At 46.7% G+C, this 19,023-nt stretch overlaps 1 protein-coding gene across 1 annotated transcript; it reads left to right on the top strand.

The window, feature by feature from the left end:
• The first annotated feature begins 4,248 nt into the window (after positions 1-4,248).
• Positions 4,249-12,517, top strand: LOC310679741 (uncharacterized protein C1orf53). The gene is made up of 3 exons (XM_083445393.1): positions 4,249-4,713; positions 9,191-9,292; positions 12,247-12,517. The coding sequence occupies exons 1-3, from the start codon at positions 4,471-4,473 to the stop codon at positions 12,316-12,318; spliced, it is 417 nt and encodes a 138-aa protein (XP_083301519.1). The 5' UTR covers positions 4,249-4,470; the 3' UTR covers positions 12,319-12,517.
• Positions 12,518-19,023: the final 6,506 nt, after the last annotated feature.

Genomic DNA, 19,023 nt, shown 5'->3' with positions numbered 1-19,023 from the left:
TTACAGAAAGGAATATAGTAATAGCCTTAGAGAGAAATAAACACCAGGCAGGGCTAGTTCCTGAGGAAAAGCAAGTCTCAGGGCAAAGGGCCCTGAGAGTGATGGCATTCTCTGAAGACCATGTTGTTGTTGTTGTTTAGCCGTTTAGTTGAGTCCGACTCTTCGTGACCCCATGGACCAGAGCACGCCAGGCACTTCTGTCTTCCACTGCCTCCCGCAGTTTGGTCAGACTCATGCTGGTAGCTTCGAGAACACTGTCCAACCATCTTGTCCTCTTTCGTCCCCTTCTCCTTGTGCCCTCAATCTTTCCCAACATCAGGGTCTTTTCCATGGAGTCTTCTCTTCTCATGAGGTGGCCAAAGTATTGGAGTCTCAGCTTCAGGATCTGTCCTTCCAGTGAGAACTCAGGGCTGATTTCCTTAAGAATGGATAGGTTTGAAGACCATAGAATGGATAGGTTTGAAGACCACAGACAACACTAAAGGATTCACTTTGCACGACCTTCCTCTTCCATATTAAGAGGAGGTAAAGGTAAAGGGACCCCTGACCGTTAAGTCCAGTCGCAGATGACTCTGGGGTTGCGACACTCATCTCGCTTTACTGGCCGACGGAGCCGGCGTTTGTCTGCAGACAGCTTCCAGGTCATCTGGCCAGCATGACTAAGTCGCTTCTGGCGAAACCAGAGCAGTGCACAGAAATTCCATTTACCGCACCACCAGAGCGGTATCTATTTAACTACTTGCACTTTGACATGCTTTTGAACTGCTAGGTTGGCAGGAGCTAGGACAGAGCAACAGGAGCTCACTCTGTTGTGCAAGCCCTAGGCTCTGTGGTTTAGACCACAGCGCCACCCGTGTCCCACATTAAGAGGAAAGGGTTGCAATTTGATGGTGGAAGTCATGCATATATCAAACCCTCCAAGTGTCCCTATTTTCCAGGGAAAGTCCCAGATTTACAGAAGTCATCTCGGTTTCTGATTCGATCCCGAAATGCCCCACTTTTCCTATTTTATTGGAGAAATGTTGGAGGGGATGGAGCTATCTGACCCCTGGGGCCAAGGAAATAACTATACACCCTTTAGAAGACATCTGTGTAAGGGAGTTTTAAAATGTTTAATGTTTTATTATGTTTTTATATGTGGTTAGAGCTGCTGCAGCAGCCCAGTCAAATGAGAAGAGCAGAGTATAAATAGCAAGCTTGTGGCGCTGTAGGTTATACCACAGAGCCTAGGATTTGCCAATCAGAAGGTCGGTGGTTTGAATCCCCGCAACGGGGTGAGCTTCCGTTGCTCGGTTCCTGCTCCTGCCAACCTAGTAGTTCAAAAGCACGTCAAAGTGCAAGTAGATAAATAGGAACTGCTCTGGTGGGAAGGTAAACGGTGTTTCCGTGCGCTGCTCTGGTTCACCAGAAGCGGCTTAGTCATGCTGGCCACGTGACCCGGAAGCTGTATGCCGGCTCCCATGGCCAATAAAGCGAGATGAGCGCCGCAACCCTAGAGTCAGTCACGACTGGACTTAACTGTCAGGGGTCCTTTACCTTTACCTTTAAGGAATAGGATGTCTCTATTTTCTGTGGAAAAATACCGTATTTTTTGCACCATAACACTCACTTTTTTCCTCCTAGAAAGTAAGGGGAAATGTCTGTGCGTGTTATGGAGGAAATGCCTATGGGTGGCATGCCTACGGATTTTCCTCCTCTAAAAACTACGTGCGTGTTATGGTCGGGTGCGTGTTATAGAGCGAAAAATACGGTATATGTTGCATGCAAGTTCCCCCCCTGGGGCAACTTCAGTTAAGTATCAGGTGGTAGAAGCTGCTGGGAAAGATCCTGAGACTGTTGCCAATAGACACGATCGCTCTGGGTAGATGACTTTAGGCTGTGTACCCACTATACAATGGCACCTTGGTACTCAAACGGCTTGGCTTCCGAACAAATCAGCTCCAGAATGCTGCAAACCCGGAAGGAAGTGTTCTGGTTTTTGAATGTTTTTTGGAAGCCGAACGTGTGACGCGGCTTCCGCTTGAGTGCAGGAAGCTCCTGCAGCCAATCGGAAGCCGTGCCTTGGTTTTTGAACCGTTTTGGAAGTTGAATGGACTCCCAGAACGGATTAAGTTCAAGAACCAAGGTACCACTGTATCTTCTGAAGCACATTTCCCCCCCCCTCAAGAATTCTGGGCACTGTAGTTCATTAAGGGAAGTGTAACTCTGTGAGGCATAAAAACTATACTGCCCAGAATTCTTTGAGGGAAAAGAATGTGTTTTAAAGGCAGGTTCCAAATGTGTGTATATGTATTTATGCGTTGTTGTTGTTGTTGTTAAGATTTGTTACCTGTCCTTCACCATGTGGTCCCAGGGCAGGTTACAACAATGGAAAAATACCATATTAAAATCGGCTTGAAAGGAATTGCCATTAAGAGAGTGGCTGGGCAAAGAGGTGTATCTTCAGCATCCGAGGAAAGCTACAACTGTGGAGAGGGCATTCCACTGTTTCCACAGCTTATTGCAGGTATGTATGGATGTATGATATATGTGTTTGTATGTGTGTGTATGTAAACTATATGCACATATATATATATGGGTGGGGAGGTTTCCTATTAGCTTTCTGAGTATAGTTCTCCATGTGGCAATACCTGGACTTGACAAAAGAGTGTTAATAGCCCTGTGATGTGTTGCCATGGGAACAAGAAGGCTAGGTGATGGCTGGAGATGACTCATCCAGATCTCCCAGTCCGTTCCCTCTGGGCCAGAGGGAGGGACAATTTTCCTGCGTGCAAAGCTTGCAGCTTGAGGCAGACTATGGGCAGGTGCAGGGAGCAAAGCTGTGGGATCTGTGGACATCTTATGTCACTAGAGATCCGAAGTGGGAGCAGAGGACTTTGGTTTTTCAGCTGGGAGTGTTTAAGGTGTGTCTCCAGCTCTGTTCATGCTGCATGTGTGTGTCACGGTGGGAATTTACTCCCTGCTGATTCATATTAGGCAAGCACCCTCATTGTACTGTTTCAGATGCTCCTTAAAAAGCTGCTGCTTCTTTTTGCAAGCCTATCAAGACCCATAATCCAGCACTTTTATTATTTGATAATGGATGGTATTATTTCTTATGGATACTGCTTGTAAAGACCATTAGATCCAGTCGTGACTGACTCTGAGGTTGCGGCGCTCATCTCTTTATTGGCCAAGGGAGCTGGCATACAGCTTCCAGGTCATGTGGCCAGCATGACTAAGCCGCTTCTGGTGAACCAGAGCAGCGCACGGAAACGCCGTTTACCTTCCCGCTGGAGTGGTACCTATTTATCTACTTGCACTTCGATGTGCTTTCAAACTGCTAGGTTGGCAGGAGCTGGGACCGAGCAACGGGAGCTCAACCCGTCGCGGGGATTCGAGCCGCCGACCTTCTGATCGGCAAGTCCTAGGCTCTGTGGTTTAACCCACAGCGCCACCTTACAAGTGTATAAATTTTAAAATAACATTGAATCATAGATACCACAAGTAGGGTTGCCATCATGTTTGGGGGGGGGGGCAAAGTGGTTCAGCTGTTTTTAAGGAAATTCAACCCCCCCCTCAAAAAACCCACCACCCACTTCCAACATGGGTTGCCATATGCTCAGGTTCTAGGACATTTATACCGGTTTTCAGAAATTCCGCCTGGACACTGTTTCCGATGGATTAACCCTGGATATGTCCAGGAAATCCCAGACCTATGGCTGCCCCAACCACAAGTGCCATCTAGTCCAACCACCTGCAATGCAGAAATCTCAGGGTTAGGCTAAATAACCTTCCAACCTAAATAACCTTCCTAAATAACCCCTTCCAACCTGACAAATTCTATGAGCATAAGTGGTTCTTACCCTTTTTTTTTTGCTGGGCCTCACTTTTAGAATAAAAATTTGATCGCCCCATACCGTTTTTTTATTAATAAGAACTACATTGGAAACAACAAATAAAAACTTAGCAGGGCTGGATTTATAACGTAGAACACAACTACTTTATAATATGCTCACGGGACACCCAGAAGGTATAAAACAAAGCAGCTTTCCTAAAAATCTCCGCCAAAATATAATTGCAAATGAGCTTCTTACATATGCATGTACCGTAAGTATGTGTGCAAACCCAATCACTTGGTGCCCTTGCTCTCTTATTGAAAAGACACCTAGCCACATTCTGCAAATAATAATAATAATAAAAATTTCATGCTACACTACACTGAAATATTTAAATGCTCCTTTGATTGTCCTTCAATCTTCCCGCCACACTTGTCACCCTCTCCTGCCGCACCACGGCGTTAAAAGAAAGGGCCCCGATCCTGCGTGGCTCCCGGAGCGTTTCCTAAAGCGACCCAGAGAGAGAGAGAGAGAGAGAGAGAGAGAGAGAGAGAGAGAGAGATGGTGGGTGGAGCCCGACGCGGCTTCTTGGGCAAGGAAGTGGCCGCGGCTCCTGCCCAAGGGGGGAACCAGGGCTGGATCCGTCCCGCTCATGGCGGCCACGTCGCTTGCGCGCTGCTGCACCAGCAGCAGCAGGGCGATCCCCTGCAAGCCCCCGGGGCAGCGGGGCAGGAGGCCGCTGAGCCACGGCCAGGAGGACGGGGAAGGAGGTCTCCCCGACCGCGGCGATTGCTCCGCGGCCCAGCGCTCCGGGGAAACGGGCACCTGCGAGGGCAGGGAAGAGTTAACCGAAGCAGAGAAGAGGGTGGTGGCTCTCCACGAGGAGGCATGCGCTGTGAGTCCGCTTCGCTTTTGCCTCGCCTTGGCGCAGCCGCCTTGGCGCTCCGGGTTTTTGCTGCGGCTGCCGCTCTGCAAACCGGCGCAAATGCCAGACTTGAGAGTCGTCTTTTTCTATTAGCAAAGGGGTGGTCTTTTTCTGCGCTAGGGGCGCTTCGGAACTGGCAAGGGCATCCGTTTAGCAAGCCCAGATTGCCACGCTTTGCTCTTGCTGCACGTTTTGTGACTTTAGCTATTGTTTGGCCAGTACTATAATTGTAAGCACTTTTGTTGTTTTAGCACGCCAGGCACTTCTGTCTTCCACTGCCTCCTGCAGTTTGGTCAAACTCATGCTGGTAGCTTCGAGAACACTGTCCAACCATCTCGTCCTCTGTCGTCCCCTTCTCCTTGTGCCCTCCATCTTTCCCAGCATCAGGGTCTTTTCCAGGGAGTATTCTCTTCTCATGAGGTGGCCAAAGTATTGGAGTCTCAGCTTCAGGATCTGTCCTTCCAGTGAGCACTCAGGGCTGATTTCCTTTAGAATGGATAGGTTTGATCTTCTTGCAGTCCATGGGACTCTCAAGAGTCTCCTCCAGCACCATAATTCAAAAGCATCAATTCTTCTGCCATCAGCCTTCTTTATGGTCCAGCTCTCACTTCCATACATCACTACTGGGAAAACCATAGCTTTAACTATACGGACCTTTGTTGGCAAAGTGATGTCTCTGCTTTTTAAGATGCTGTCTAGGTTTGTCATCGCTTTTCTCCCAAGAAGCAGGTGTCTTAATTTCATGACTGCTGTCACCATCTGCAGTGATCATGGAGCCCAAGAAAGTAAAATCTCTCACTGCCTCCTTTTCTTCCCCTTCTATTTGCCAGGAGGTGATGGGACCAGTGGCCATGATCTTCGTTTTTTTGATGTTGAGCTTCAAAGCATATTTTGCACTCTCCTCTTTCACCCTCATTTAAAGGTTCTTTAATTCCTCCTCACTTTCTGCCATCAAGGTTGTGTCATCTGCATATCTGAGGTATATAATTGTAAGCACACGCCCTCTTATTTTCACCCACGAACACTGTTGCTATTAGCTATTATAGATAAATAGAACCTGCATGGAGAGAGGCAGTATACCAGGCCTGTTGCTTTTTGCACCCTGCTTGCAAGTGCGGAGACACCTGGCTAAAACAGAATGCTAGGCTGGTTAGCCCTGGGTCTGATTCACCAAGGAAACCTGTATGTTTTTAACTGGGATGGGTGGTGGGTGGCAGGGATTTGTAATGGTTGCAGAATTTGGCTTGTTGAAAAGGAACTCTGCTTTATTTATCTATTTATTTAACACAAGACTCTAGGACTTACGGTTATGACGGAAGATACGCTAGCATGTGTGTAGTCACAGAAGCTAGAAATGTGACTAACTAAGGTTTTGAGGGCCATGGGTGGGTGAGCCTGCAATCATTCCATGCCTCTTTTCACAATGAGCAGAAGCAGAATAAATCATACAAAATAAACAGCCATGCACAAATATACTTGATCTGCATAATTTATGCAGGTCACAAAATTCATCTTCGGGTGCAAAATTTGGGTTACATAACAAATGACTATAGTCTCAGTTATGAACAGAGGAATAATTTTAGGGCAAGGATGCTCTCCTTGGAATATGTGCAGGCACCATGAGCTGGGGAAATTCACATTCTGAGCTCATTCTTCACCATCGCTACCTGAAATGCACCCAGCACTTTCCTGTGTTTGCATATTACAGAGTAAAAATAAAATTAAAATGGTGCACAAACTGTGCCAGGTTTGTCTACCACCACAGGCCTTCTCACTGGGGTACCCCAGAGTTCCCCACAACTGGAAAGCAACTCATCTGCAGAACATTCCTATTCTCTGAGCCCAGAGAGCTGTGACTTTGCTTTACACCTCTCTTCCGAGGCACAAATTCCTTCGCATCCATTTACAATTGGCAATGCTGCGTCCAAGCTAGAAAGGCGTCTGTCACTTGGACAAAAATTAGCTGGCTTTCGTTTTACCGATCTGAAATGCTTTGAAAAGCAGGCAAATGTGCTGGGCTGGTTAGCTGCTCCAAGAGAGATTCCTTTTTGCTATCCCATCTAACACTAAAACACTGCTGTATGCAAAATCATAGTGAAACGAAGGGATTTCAGAATTTTGCAGAGGGCAGATGAATGTTGCCAACCGTCTGACACACATGTGTGAAGCCATCTTCCAAAAGTGAAGCAGGATGCCCTGGCTCTACACAATCTCGCTCACGCACACCCTGCAATGTTTCCTTGTCTCTTCCGCTCCTCACATCCCTCCTCCTCTCCATCACTATCTTGGTGGGAGTCTCTGGAGTGATGCCATGAGTTGTACCTGCTATTGTTTTTTCTTTTTCTTTTCCCAAATGCTTTTCATTGAGATTTAAGAATACCAACACCAACCAACAAAAACATTAAATCTTATTATATATTACATATACAGTGGTGCCTTGCAAGACGAAAAGAATCTGTTCCGTGAGTCTCTTCGTCTAGCGGTTTTTTCGTCTTGCGAAGCAACCCTATTAGCGGATTAGCGCTATTAGCGGTTTAGCGGCTATTAAAGGCTTAAGGGATTAGCGGATTAGCTGCTAAAAGGCTATTAGCAGCTTAGTGCCTTAGAAAAAGGGGGTGGGGAGCGGAAAAAAACCCCAGGAATCGCAAGACATTTTCGTCTTGCGAAGCAAGCCCATAGGAAATTCGTTTTGCGAAGCACCTCCAAAATGGAAAACCCTTTTGTCTAGCAGGTTTTCCGTCTTGTGAGGCATTCGTCTTGCGGGGCACCACTGTATCCTACTTTATGCTCCATAGAGCCATTGACTTCCGTCCTTCCCTTGCGCAAGTTTTCTTATTCCAATCTATAATTCATAGTTTCATTGGTTAAAAATTACACCATGACATAAGATTTAATTCAATCCTGCCAACGTTTTCATATTTCTACAGTTCTCACTTATATAAACCATAAATTTACTCCATTCTTTTTGGTACTTCGTCTCCTCCTGATTGCGAATTCTGTGTGTCAATTTTGCCATTTCAGCGTATTCAACCAGCTTTATCTGCCATTCCCTTACAGTCGGAATCTCCTGTAACTTCCACTTTTGGGCTATCAAAACTCTAGCTGCTGTTGTTGCATACAGATATAGTCTTTGGTCTGTCTTAATATCTTCTCCCACCAAACCTAGCAAAAAAATTTCCGGCTTTTTTCTGTCTTCTTAATATCTTCTCCCACCAAACCTAGCAAAAAAATTCCGGCTTTTTTGGAAAAGTATATTTAAACATCTTTTTTAACTCGTTATAGATCAATTCCCAAAACTCTTTTATTTTGTTACATGACCACCACATGTGGTAAAAATCGCCGTCCTTTTCCTTACATTTCTAAGAAGTTTTGCTACTTGTCCTATACATTTTTGCCAGTTTTGCTATTGTTTTTTGGGGCTCTTCCAGACAACCTGCCTATTGAGCACTCATCCTGATTTGTTTGCAGGGAGAATAGATGCCAGTGCGTTTCCCCATCGCTCTCCTTATCACAAAAAGTCTGAACTTTTGGCAGAAGCAAGTTTGTTAACACAAGGCCTCCCCATTCAGCTGTAATTGCACAACCTGCCTTTGCCTGTATGTGACTGGAACCCCACCGCAAAATGGTGACAGCCCGGAAGCGTCCTAAAAGTTGGCTGTCGGGCTGGCCATGCAGACTCAGAAAAAGAATAAAGCTGGAAGAATGGGTAGGGCGAAGTGTGTCATAAATAAACAAAGAAACATTTGACTGCACTAAAGGCGGCATCCCATCGTTCTCCTGGCTTGCTTGGTTTCCCCCACAACCCCTACTCCAATAACAATGGGTGTTCCATGTGCATTTGTCAAGTGGTAATCACGGGAACAAGGGACGCGGGTGGCACTGTGGGTTAAACCACAAAACCTAGGACTTGCCGATCAGAAGGTTGGCGGTTCAAATCCCCACGACAGGGTGAGCTCCCGTTGCTTGGTTCCAGCTCCTGCCAACCTAGCAGTTCAAAAGCACGTCAAAGTGCAAGTAGATAAATAGGTACTACTCCGGCGGGAAGGTAAACAGCGTTTCCATGCGCTGCTCTGGTTTGCCAGAAGCTGCTTAGTCATGCTGGCCAGTGGTGTAGCATGGGTTATCAGCACCCGGGGCAAGTAATTTGCGCCCCCTAACCCGTAGATTTGCGCCCCCTAACCCATGGATTTGCGCCCCCTAACCCTAACCCCCAGATGTTGCACCCGGTGCAGCCAGCCCCCCCTGCACCCCCCACGCTACGCCACTGATGCTGGCCACATGACCCGGAAGGTGTACGCTGGCTCCCTCGGCCAATAAAGCGAGATGAGCGCCACAACCCCAGAGTTGGCCACGCCTGGACCTAATGATCAGGGGTCCCTTTATCCTTTGCCTTTAATCACGGGAGCAAGAAGTAAGGTCTGCTGTTCTCTCTGTGTGTTTTAAATAGGCTGGGAAGCATAACTACATAGATCCAGTCACTGGCTACCTAGTGTTCACCAAAGTGGCCCATTTGCAGAGAGGACACTGCTGTGGTACTTCCTGCAGACATGTGAGTATTAAACCTTGTTGCCTCCCACGAGGAAGGCGCTCCATCAACAAATCAGTCAGTTTTAAAATCAATTTAAGTGGTAAATGACACACCTGTTCCCTTAAAAGGATACGTATGAAACCCTGGCAGTTGAATTGCCAGGGACAGAAGGAAGTTGCAGTTGTTTTTGTCCCCTCAAAAAATGTACGCATTGTTTGTATATATGATCCTGCACACATTTGCTCAGTTAATCCGGTGGAATTAACTTCCTCCTAAACCAGTGTGGCTAAGAAGGGTGTTTTATCCGTTTCTGCTGGTGTCAAGAAACAAACCTGAACACGTTCTAGGCAGCCAGCGATTAGGTTTGCAAACAGAGCTAACCTTGAAGACGACCTCCAAATTCCTACAGATGCTTCTGGAGAGATGTGCTTGGGTGAACAGAAATAGCTATGGTGAACCGATCGGGCATACTGTAGATTTAAGATGTAGCCGTGTTCTTTGTATAGCCTCTGATCTTTATGACCTTGGTTTTTGAGTTGCTGTTAAAATTTTTTTTTTTTTACAGAAGACAAATAAAATAGGAGATCTAATCAGTTTAAGTGCCAGCAACTGCCTTGAATACCTTACGAAGTAGCGTCAATTCCCCTTTTCAGCCATTCTTTAAAAAAAAATCCTTAACACACTAGCAAGTTTATTGCTTCCACATTTGACAGTAACAGATCATAATAATTTGGTTTGAACCCCCCCCCATGACCTTGAACCCACCACTTGGGTGTAATGCCCACTAAAATCAATAGGCCCCACCCCAAGCAAAACATTCAGCACTGGGATATGTAAAACATTTTCAGAGGGGGCATTTATCATCCCGACGGTCCTGCTCAAACTGTTTATTACTGCTTTAACTTTTCCATGTGAATTTCATTATAGCAAATGTCAAGAGCTGCTTCCAGACTCTTACCCAGAAATGTTGTTCTGGAAAGGAGGGGTAACAACAGAGTAGCTTATGGGATGTCATAAGTCAATGGCTCCACTCTCCCTGCACCCAAATTTCACAATCCTCAGCACACCGGTTTTTCATAAATTATTTTTTTGTTGCCTGCGCAGTCAACACAACTCCTCTTGAACAGAGTTCAAACAATAAAATACACCATTAAAAATATTAAAACATTTAAATCCATTCATTTATCCACACTGGGCTGTCATCTCGTTAAGGAAATCTTAATTACCTCCATATGAGTTATTTATTTTAAAATAAATTATTTGATATACATTTATTTTCTCCATATTAAAAAAAAATCATATTGAAAAAGACCATATTGAGTGAAAAGGAGGGGGGAATCGCATCTTACAGCTTCAATGTCAACTAATCAATTTTAGCACATTGTCAAAATGTCCATTGACGCTCGCTTCTCAGTTCTATATCTGTTCCAATATTGGATAAATAGTGTCCAATTCCTTTGAAATGTGTCTTCTGAGTTACTTCTTCCCTCCCATTTTATTCATCACCATCTTATTCCAAATTTCCCCCTTCCATAATTTGAGAGATGGCAGATGGGCTGTTCTATAGGTTACTGCTAATAATTAATCAGTAAGGCTTACATATTAATAAATCAATATTTCTGCAGAACAAGACCTGCCTTCCAGCAGAGTATACATGGAAGAGTTGTGATAGGCCCCGTTGTGGGAGAGGCATTCTCTTCTGTGTGAGGAAAGGAGAAAGCTATGTTATAAAATGATGCAGACCAACTGAGGTTTAAGTCAGGGATGGCCAATGTGAATCCTGGCAATTGGCTAGATAGAAGTTGGGGTCTAACATCTGCATAGTCACAGGTTTCCCACCTCAGGTTTAAGCACCTGTCTACAAAATATTTTAACTTTCACCATTCAGGCTCCTGCGTAATTCACCAAAAGCATCTTTTTAATCCCTGAAAAGGGTTGCAATGAATTAATGTGACTGATGAACCCTCTAAGCATTGCAACTCTACCCCTGGCGGGTTGCAGAGAAATAAAAAGCAACTGGCATCCTGTCCAACCACAGATCAGTACTGCAAAGCAACCAACACTAGCCTGAGCAATTATAGTACACAGTTCATTGACAAAAAAACCGTTCAGTGCATCTACCATAATTTAACATTGATTGTTTATATTATATTTTGTATTGCGGTTTTAATTTTGTTTTAGTGCTGTAATTTTATTGTTAGCAACCCTGGACTCTCATAAGAAGAAGGGTGAGGTATAGCAATATTATTATTATTATTATTATTATTATTATTAACTATTCAGAAGAAAGTAAACACCTCCAGCCTCCCTAACTCTTCACAAGCAGCCTTCTTCCAGTCTTATTTAGTCATCTGAAAGTGATTAAATACCTCGCTGCATCTACAGTGTATAGGACCTGTGTCACCCTCTTCACAGTGCTCTCCAAAACACTCTTGAATTGTGAGTTTTAATGCTGCAGTCCTGTGCACGCTTCCCTGGGAGTAAGCCTCATTGAACACAGCTGGATTTATTGCCAAATTTCAAGTAGGATCTGGCTACAAAAGAGTCTGGCTTTCACTTTGTGTTTAGTGACTAGAGAAATCTATTCCCATCTCCCCATCTTATGTGAGGTTTCAGGAAGTGAGATCTCTTGACTTCAATCAGATCTCTTTTCTTCCACTTTGGTAAGTATACAGGATTGCATGCAGAGGTGGAGAGAGGAGCGGCTGACTCAGATACTGTATAATGAGTAGGGACATATCTAGCAAGGAGGTTTCTTGGACAATAATTAGGACCATTTGTTTGGGGAGAGGGCAAGGAAAAGGGGGGTGTGCATGGCTCAATTCCTCCTCCTCCTTTCCTCTTGCTCGCTCTCTTTTCAAGTCCCGAGGCCACAAATGATTTATAGGACATCATTAATTTTGTCTTTAAGCACGGGCAATGTTGAGGCCTCATCAAGAATGACTTATTCCATCTCTCTCTCTCTCTTTCTCCAGTGTCCATATGGTCAGATGAATGTTAAAGATCCTTCCAAAAAGAAGCGGTTCAATTCCTTTTTCTACGCTTGACGATCGAAGCCTTTTGCATCATACCATGAAGGGGAGTCGGCCATCACTCCCGTTTCTTCCTTCTTTTCTGCCCCCTACAGCTTCCATATTTTGCATAATGCCGTTCCTTTGACCTCTGCTGTTCTGCATCCTGAATATTTTCCAATTGCAATAAAATAAAAACCCCATGTGTGCTCCAGTGGCGCTGAGCCATTGACAAGGCTTTCCCTTTTTCTGGTGTTATAAGGGGCTGGCTGGGAAGAGATGGTTGCTTTGCCTTCCAGAGTTATCAGGCTGGAGAGGAGAAACCAGCCACTCTCAGGCTAGCTTTGTTTCGCTTGGTGGTGCTGAGCTACTCTTTGAGAAACATTTAAAGGTGACTTTAAAAGACAGATTCGCTTCTAGCACAAGGCTGAAAGAAAGTCTCCAAACTGATCCACAACACAATCATTGGATTAGCATCTTTGTCCTGAATGATCTAACTATATTTGCTCTGCAAATGTGTGTTCGTTTGGCTGCAAGCTCAACAAGATATTCTTAAGCAACTGCAGGCTTGTTTGGACGTGTAAGCGGTAGAAGCTGGTGCCCACTAGGAGGCCAACAGCAGGGGGAGCCAGAGCCAATGAAAGGCAGAGTCATTCTGGTTTTGTTCTCATTCTTCTCCCTGCTGGGTTAAGAGGAGGAGACTGAGACTAAGGAGGAGGAGCTGACAGTCAGTGTCACCCCATAGACTGGTTGTAAGTAAAGTAGGAAGCAGGTGGAGGCAGAGCTTGGTGAGACACTGCACTTGCACTAATAGACCAGCTCCCCTGCATGTATGTCTCACCTGATTTTGTTACACCAGATTGTTCTACACTTGATGAACGGCAGCTGGATGTGACCCAGTTGGGGAAAATTGGCGTCAAGGTGAGAAAGAGGTGGTGCCTACTCCCATATGAAAGTCATCAGCAGATCTTGCATCTTCCAAGAGAGAAAGAGAGAGCATGTCTAGGTGACCCACCCATTCCTGGCTAGCCACTGAATGTATGAATTCTACTGAAAAGCATCTTGTCTGAAGTGATAGGAAAGTTCTGCCTGTCAAGTTGGATCATTGCCTGCTCATTTGCACATGCATGGGCAGGGAACTATTTTGCTCCTTGAGGGGCAAATTCCCTGAGTCCTGGGGCCACCTACCACCTGCAGGCAGATGCTAAACCTACTGACACATGCTGGACACGACATTCACACATGTTAAAGGTAAAGGTAAAGGACCCCTGACAGTTAAGTCCAGTCATGAACGACTCTGAGGTTGTGGCACTCATCGCGCTTTACTGGCTGAGGGAGCCAATGTTTGTCCGCAGACAGTTTTCCTGGGTCATGTGGGCAGCATGACTAAGCCACTTCTGGCGAACCAGAGCAGCGCACGGAAATGCCGTTTACCTTCCCACCAGATCTATTTATCTACTTGCACTTTGACGTGCTTTCGAACTGCTAGGTTGGCAGGAGCAGGGACCGAGCGACGGGAGCTCACCCCGTCGCGGGGATTCGAACCGCCGACCTTCTGATCAGCAAGTCCTAGGCTCTGTGATTTAACCCACAGCGCCACCCGTGTCCCTTAACTCACACATGTTAGGGTCAACGAATTTGTGCACCAAGGGAAAGACAGAAGGTTTAATGTGCAAAACGGACAGGAAGACTGTAAAGGAGTGTGTTTGGCATTTACCTCCACTTGCAAGCTTTGCTAAGAAAAAGACCCCCCCTCCCCGCTTCCTCAGCTATGTTGAGAGGAAGCACAGCAAGCTTGCAAAACAGGAAAACTCCGCAGGTTTCCTCTCTGCATGTTGAGAAAAGGGTTCCCCTTTCTCAGTGCACAGGGAGGATGCCAGGTGAACTGGAAGAGAGTGACTTTTGTCTACATAGCCAGCTTGGTCCTGCCCTCTCACCTGCAAGTGGCGGCGACTGCCACAATTACCACAAAAGCCATGTAACACTTGGTGAGGGCAAGTGGAATCGATGCAGAGGAAGAAAGTGTGTGGCCCGTGCAGGGTGGGGGCAGAGTGAGAGACACGGCTGGCCAGATTTAGGCCACAGATTCCCCATCCCTGCTCTTTTGATGCTGCACTGATGAACACACACACACACACAAGCCAGTCTTCAGCTGACGTTCTTGGATTTAAGCCCAAGCCATTCCACTGTTGAGACCTGTCTTAATGCTTCAGTCAATCAGCTCAACTGCCTCAGGATTGGGATGCCTGGCTGGAAATGTTCAACACACACTTGTGTGGCTTGGACGCTTCGTGGAAGTCAGTAAGGCTGGCTTCCAAATCACTCTTTTCATGAGCAGGATGTATGTTGCAACATGGGTGGTGTCAGAGCAGGAGCAGGGTGCAAGTGCCTCCCCCACAAACTAGGAGTTCATTCCCACCCACCTATTATTATTATTAGTTTGCTAGACTTTAAAGGTAAAGGTAAATGTACCCCTGCCCGTACGGGCCAGTCTTGACAGACTCTAGGGTTGTGCGCTCATCTCACTCTAGAGGCCGGGAGCCAGCGCTGTCCGCAGACACTTCCGGGTCACGTGGCCAGCGTGACGAAGCTGCTCTGGCGAACCGGCACCAGAGCAGCACACGGAACGCCATTTACCTTCCCGCTATAAAGCGGTACCTATTTATCTACTTGCACTTAAGGGTGCTTTCGAATTGCTAGGTGGGCAGGAGCTGGGACTGAACGACGGGAGCTCACCCTGCCGCGGGGATTCGAACCGCCGACCATACGATCGGCAAGTCCTAGGCGCTGAGGTTTTACCCACAGTGCCACCCGCGTCCCTAAGGCTAGACTTTGGTCATTAACAAATACTTTTTTTTGTTTCAGAGAGCTTAACATCATCATCATCATCATCATCATTATGTCCCACTCATCTGTCTGAGTTGCCCCAGCCACTCTGGGCAGAATACAACACACATCACTTTTTGCCCTTTCTATGTACCCCCAGATTTTTTTCCCTTAGTGCTGCCACTGTGAAATGTGGCTTCAATAAATTATGGATCCAATTGCCAGTATCTTTTATAGACCTTGGAAAAGACAGTGGTTGATGAATATACAAACCGGGATTCATTATTTTTTTAAAAGAAGTTGAGATCTATAATTTCTAACACACATAAAAATAAAAATAAACTCCACAGTTGTACACAGCTTCCCTCCTTACTCAAAGAAAAGTGAGACAATAGTTCATTGTGAGCTGCTGTTGTACCCAAAATGGAAGGGGTGGTTTCTGCTTCCAGCTTCCTGTAAAATGTCTTATCTTCCTGAATTATTTTTGAATTGATTATGGCTGCAATCAAACTCACACATGCCATACAAAGCAGGGCACATTTTGCAATATCAGACTTCTTGCCTCCACAGCTCAAGAGGGAAGAGGCTGGGAGGGGGGGAGATGTGTGACCTTTGATGCATTTCAGCTTTTGTTGTGCTTATTTATTTGAACCTGATTAACAAACATAGCACAATCAGGTGAAATCCTGCAGTGGTAGAATGGACTGTGCCACTTCAGGATAGGGGGGCAGCGGTGTCCCTCTTGCATGCTCCCCCCCCTTACACAACAACCTCCCTACAGCTTACATGCCCTTCCCAATTACAGAGTATATCTACTTCCCTTCCTGCAAGTAGGAACTAGTTAACTTGCTGCAACATTCAAAAACGTGATGTTCCCATTACAGTCATACCTCGGGTTACAGACGCTTCAAGTTGTGTTTTTTCGGGTTACAGACCGCCAAAACCCGGAAGTACCGTAACAGGTTACTTCTGGGTTTGGGTGGTCGCGCATGCGCAGAAGCGCTAAATCGCAACCTTTGTGTGCGCAGACGCGCCGCTGCGAGTTGCGGACACTGCGGGTTGCGAACGTGCATCCCGCACGGATCACGTTCGCAACCCGAGCTTCCACTGTATTAAGTCTATTCTGCCATCTCTGAATTCTACCATCTCTCTGCATATGTATCCCGTTGAAAATGCAAAGGGAGGCTTTGGGGAAAATAAATCCGCCTCTTCGGAGGCCCAAGGCTGCTCAGTGAGCTTCACTGGCTAGAGGGGATGTGATCCCTGATTTCCCAGGTCCTAGTCCAGCACTCTTCCCACAGCAGCACACTGGGTCTCTGATGAACTACAATTCCCAGCTGCCCCCGCCAGCTTGGCTAATGGTCAGAGATTGTCAGGGATGATGGGAACAACTGGCGGGCCACAGATTCTCCACCTCTGGTTTAGAATCTCCGTTGGTAATAATAATAATAATAATAATAATAATAATAATAATAATAATAATAATAATAATTTATTATTTATACCCCGCCCATCTGGCTGAGTTTCCCCAGCCACTCTGGGTGGCTTCCAATCAAGTGTTAAAAACAATACAGCATTAAATATTAAAAACTTCTCTAAACAGGGCTGCCTTCAGATGTCTTTTAAAAAGAAGATAGCTGTTTATTTCCTTCACATCTGAAGGGAGAGCATTCCGCAGGGCGGGCACCACTACTGAGAAGGCCCTCTGTCTGGTTCCCTGTAACCTTACATCTCGCAATGAGGGAACCGCCAGAAGGCCCTCGACGCTGGATCTCAGTGTCCGGGCTGAACAATGGGGGCGGAGACGCTCCTTCAGGTATACTGGACCGAGGCCGTTTAGGGCTTTAAAGGTCAGCACCAACACTTTGAATTGTGCTCGGAAACGTACTGGGAGCCAATGCAGATCTCTCAGAACCGGTGCTATGTGGTCCCAGGGGCCGCTCCCAGTCACCAGTCTGGCTGCCGCATTCTGGATTAATTGCAGTTTCCGAGTCACCTTCAAAGGTAGCCCTACGTAGAGTGCATTGCAGTAGTCCAAGCGGGAGATAACCAGAGCATGCACCAATCTGGCGAGACAATCCATGGGCAGGTAGAGTATCAGCCTGCATACCAGGTGGAGCTGGTAGACAGCCTCCCTGGGCACAGAATTAACCTGAGCCTCCATGGACAGCTGTGAGTCCAAAATGACTCCCAGGCTGCACACCTGGTCCTTCAGGGGCACAGTCACCCCATTCAGGACCAGAGCATCCCCCACAGCATGGGACTCTTAATCTCAAGGTTGTGGGTTCAAGCCCCATGTTGAGCAAAAGATTCCTGCATTGCAGGGGGCTGGGCCCTTCCAGCTCTATGATTCTATGAATACCAGTCACTGGGAATCACAGGTGGCCTGGGGGGAAGAGTGCTGTTGGGCTCAGGTCCTGCTTGCAAGTTTCCCACCGACCTTTGGCTGGCCACTGTGAGAACGAGATGGTGGACTACATGGGGCCTCTGACACACCTTGCCCGGTTCCCCTTGGAACTGAACGCCAGGGGGCGCGCTTCCGAGGTTTTCAAATTTATTTTTTTAGTCGCGTTTAGTCAATTCTTTGACGATCAGCCTTCTTTATGAGAGCTGGACCATAAAGAAGGCTGATCGCCGAAGAATTGATGCTTTTGAATTATGGTGCTGGAAGAGACTCTTGAGAGTCCCATGGACTGTAAGAAGACCAAACCTATCCATTCTGAAGGAAATCAGCCCTGAGTGCTCACTGGAAGGACAGATCGTGAAGCTGAGGCTCCAATACTTTGGACACCTCATGAGAAGAGAAGACTCCCTGGAAAAGACCCTGATGTTGAGAAAGATTGAGGGCACAAGGAGAAGGAGACGACAGAGGAGGAGATGGTTGGACGGTGTTCTCGAAGCTACCAGCATGAGTTTGACCAAACTGTGGGAGGCAGTGGGAGACAGGAGTGCCTGGCGTGCTCTGGTCCATGGGGTCACGAAGGCCAGACAGGACTAAACGACTAAACAACAACAACAGGTTGGAGGTGCATCGGAGAAGCTCGCGCCATTGCAGCCTGCGGGAGTTACCTCTTCGGTAAGGAGGCGTCATCCTCAGCACTTTTCTCTCCAGAGAAAACTTTACTTCTTATTGCATCCCGCCCCGCCCCTTTCCTCCAGGGAGCTCAAGGGGGTTACATAGCTCCCGCTCCTCTTCCGCATGACCCTCGCCATCACTCGCTTAGGTAGGTCAGGCTAAGAGCTGGTGGCTGGCTCAAGATCATCCCCTGAACTCCACTGCTACTTGCGGATTTGAACTCCGCGCTCTAGTCCAGCGCTCTAACCACTGGGCAAGACTGGCTCTCTTTGAGCAACCCCACCAGAAGCAAGTCACTGCATTCAGTGAAGATTTTCGATGGGTTAATAGATACTTAAAATGCACTGCTTACTTATGATCCAGCTTAGTATAACAGCAGCAACGTCTCTCCCTCCCGGATTCCAGCCCAGGAAATCTCCCGTCCTTGGTTACCTTCACTGCTGGATCCCCTGCACGAGTCTTACTGAGGTCACTTCCTCAGCTTCCAGGGACAAACAAGGAGGAGCAGTCCATTATTGAGGCCGGCCGCAGCAGGTGGCATTGGCGGCAGGCCGCGTTTCCTTTCTCCCTTCTGAGCAATTAATTAAGCCGAGGAAAAGAAGAAAAAATACATAGCGAAAGCCTTTTACGCGTGTCTACTCAGAAGTAAGGGAAGTGCTACATAGGATTGCAGCAGGCTTCAGTTGCCTTTAATAGGAAATCCCAGCCCTTGCTAAATTCTTCCGACCTTGATGATGATGCCGTCCATCTGACTGGGTTGCCCCAGCCATTCTGGGCGGCTCCCAACAAAAAACTGTAAAAGCACAATACAACACCACGCACTAAAAACTTCCCTGAGC

The sequence above is a fragment of the Podarcis tiliguerta genome (genome assembly GCF_965153285.1).
Source record: "Podarcis tiliguerta genome assembly, chromosome: 6".
NCBI classification, from domain to species: domain Eukaryota; kingdom Metazoa; phylum Chordata; class Lepidosauria; order Squamata; family Lacertidae; genus Podarcis; species Podarcis tiliguerta.
This window is presented reverse-complemented; position numbering and strand designations above follow the sequence as displayed.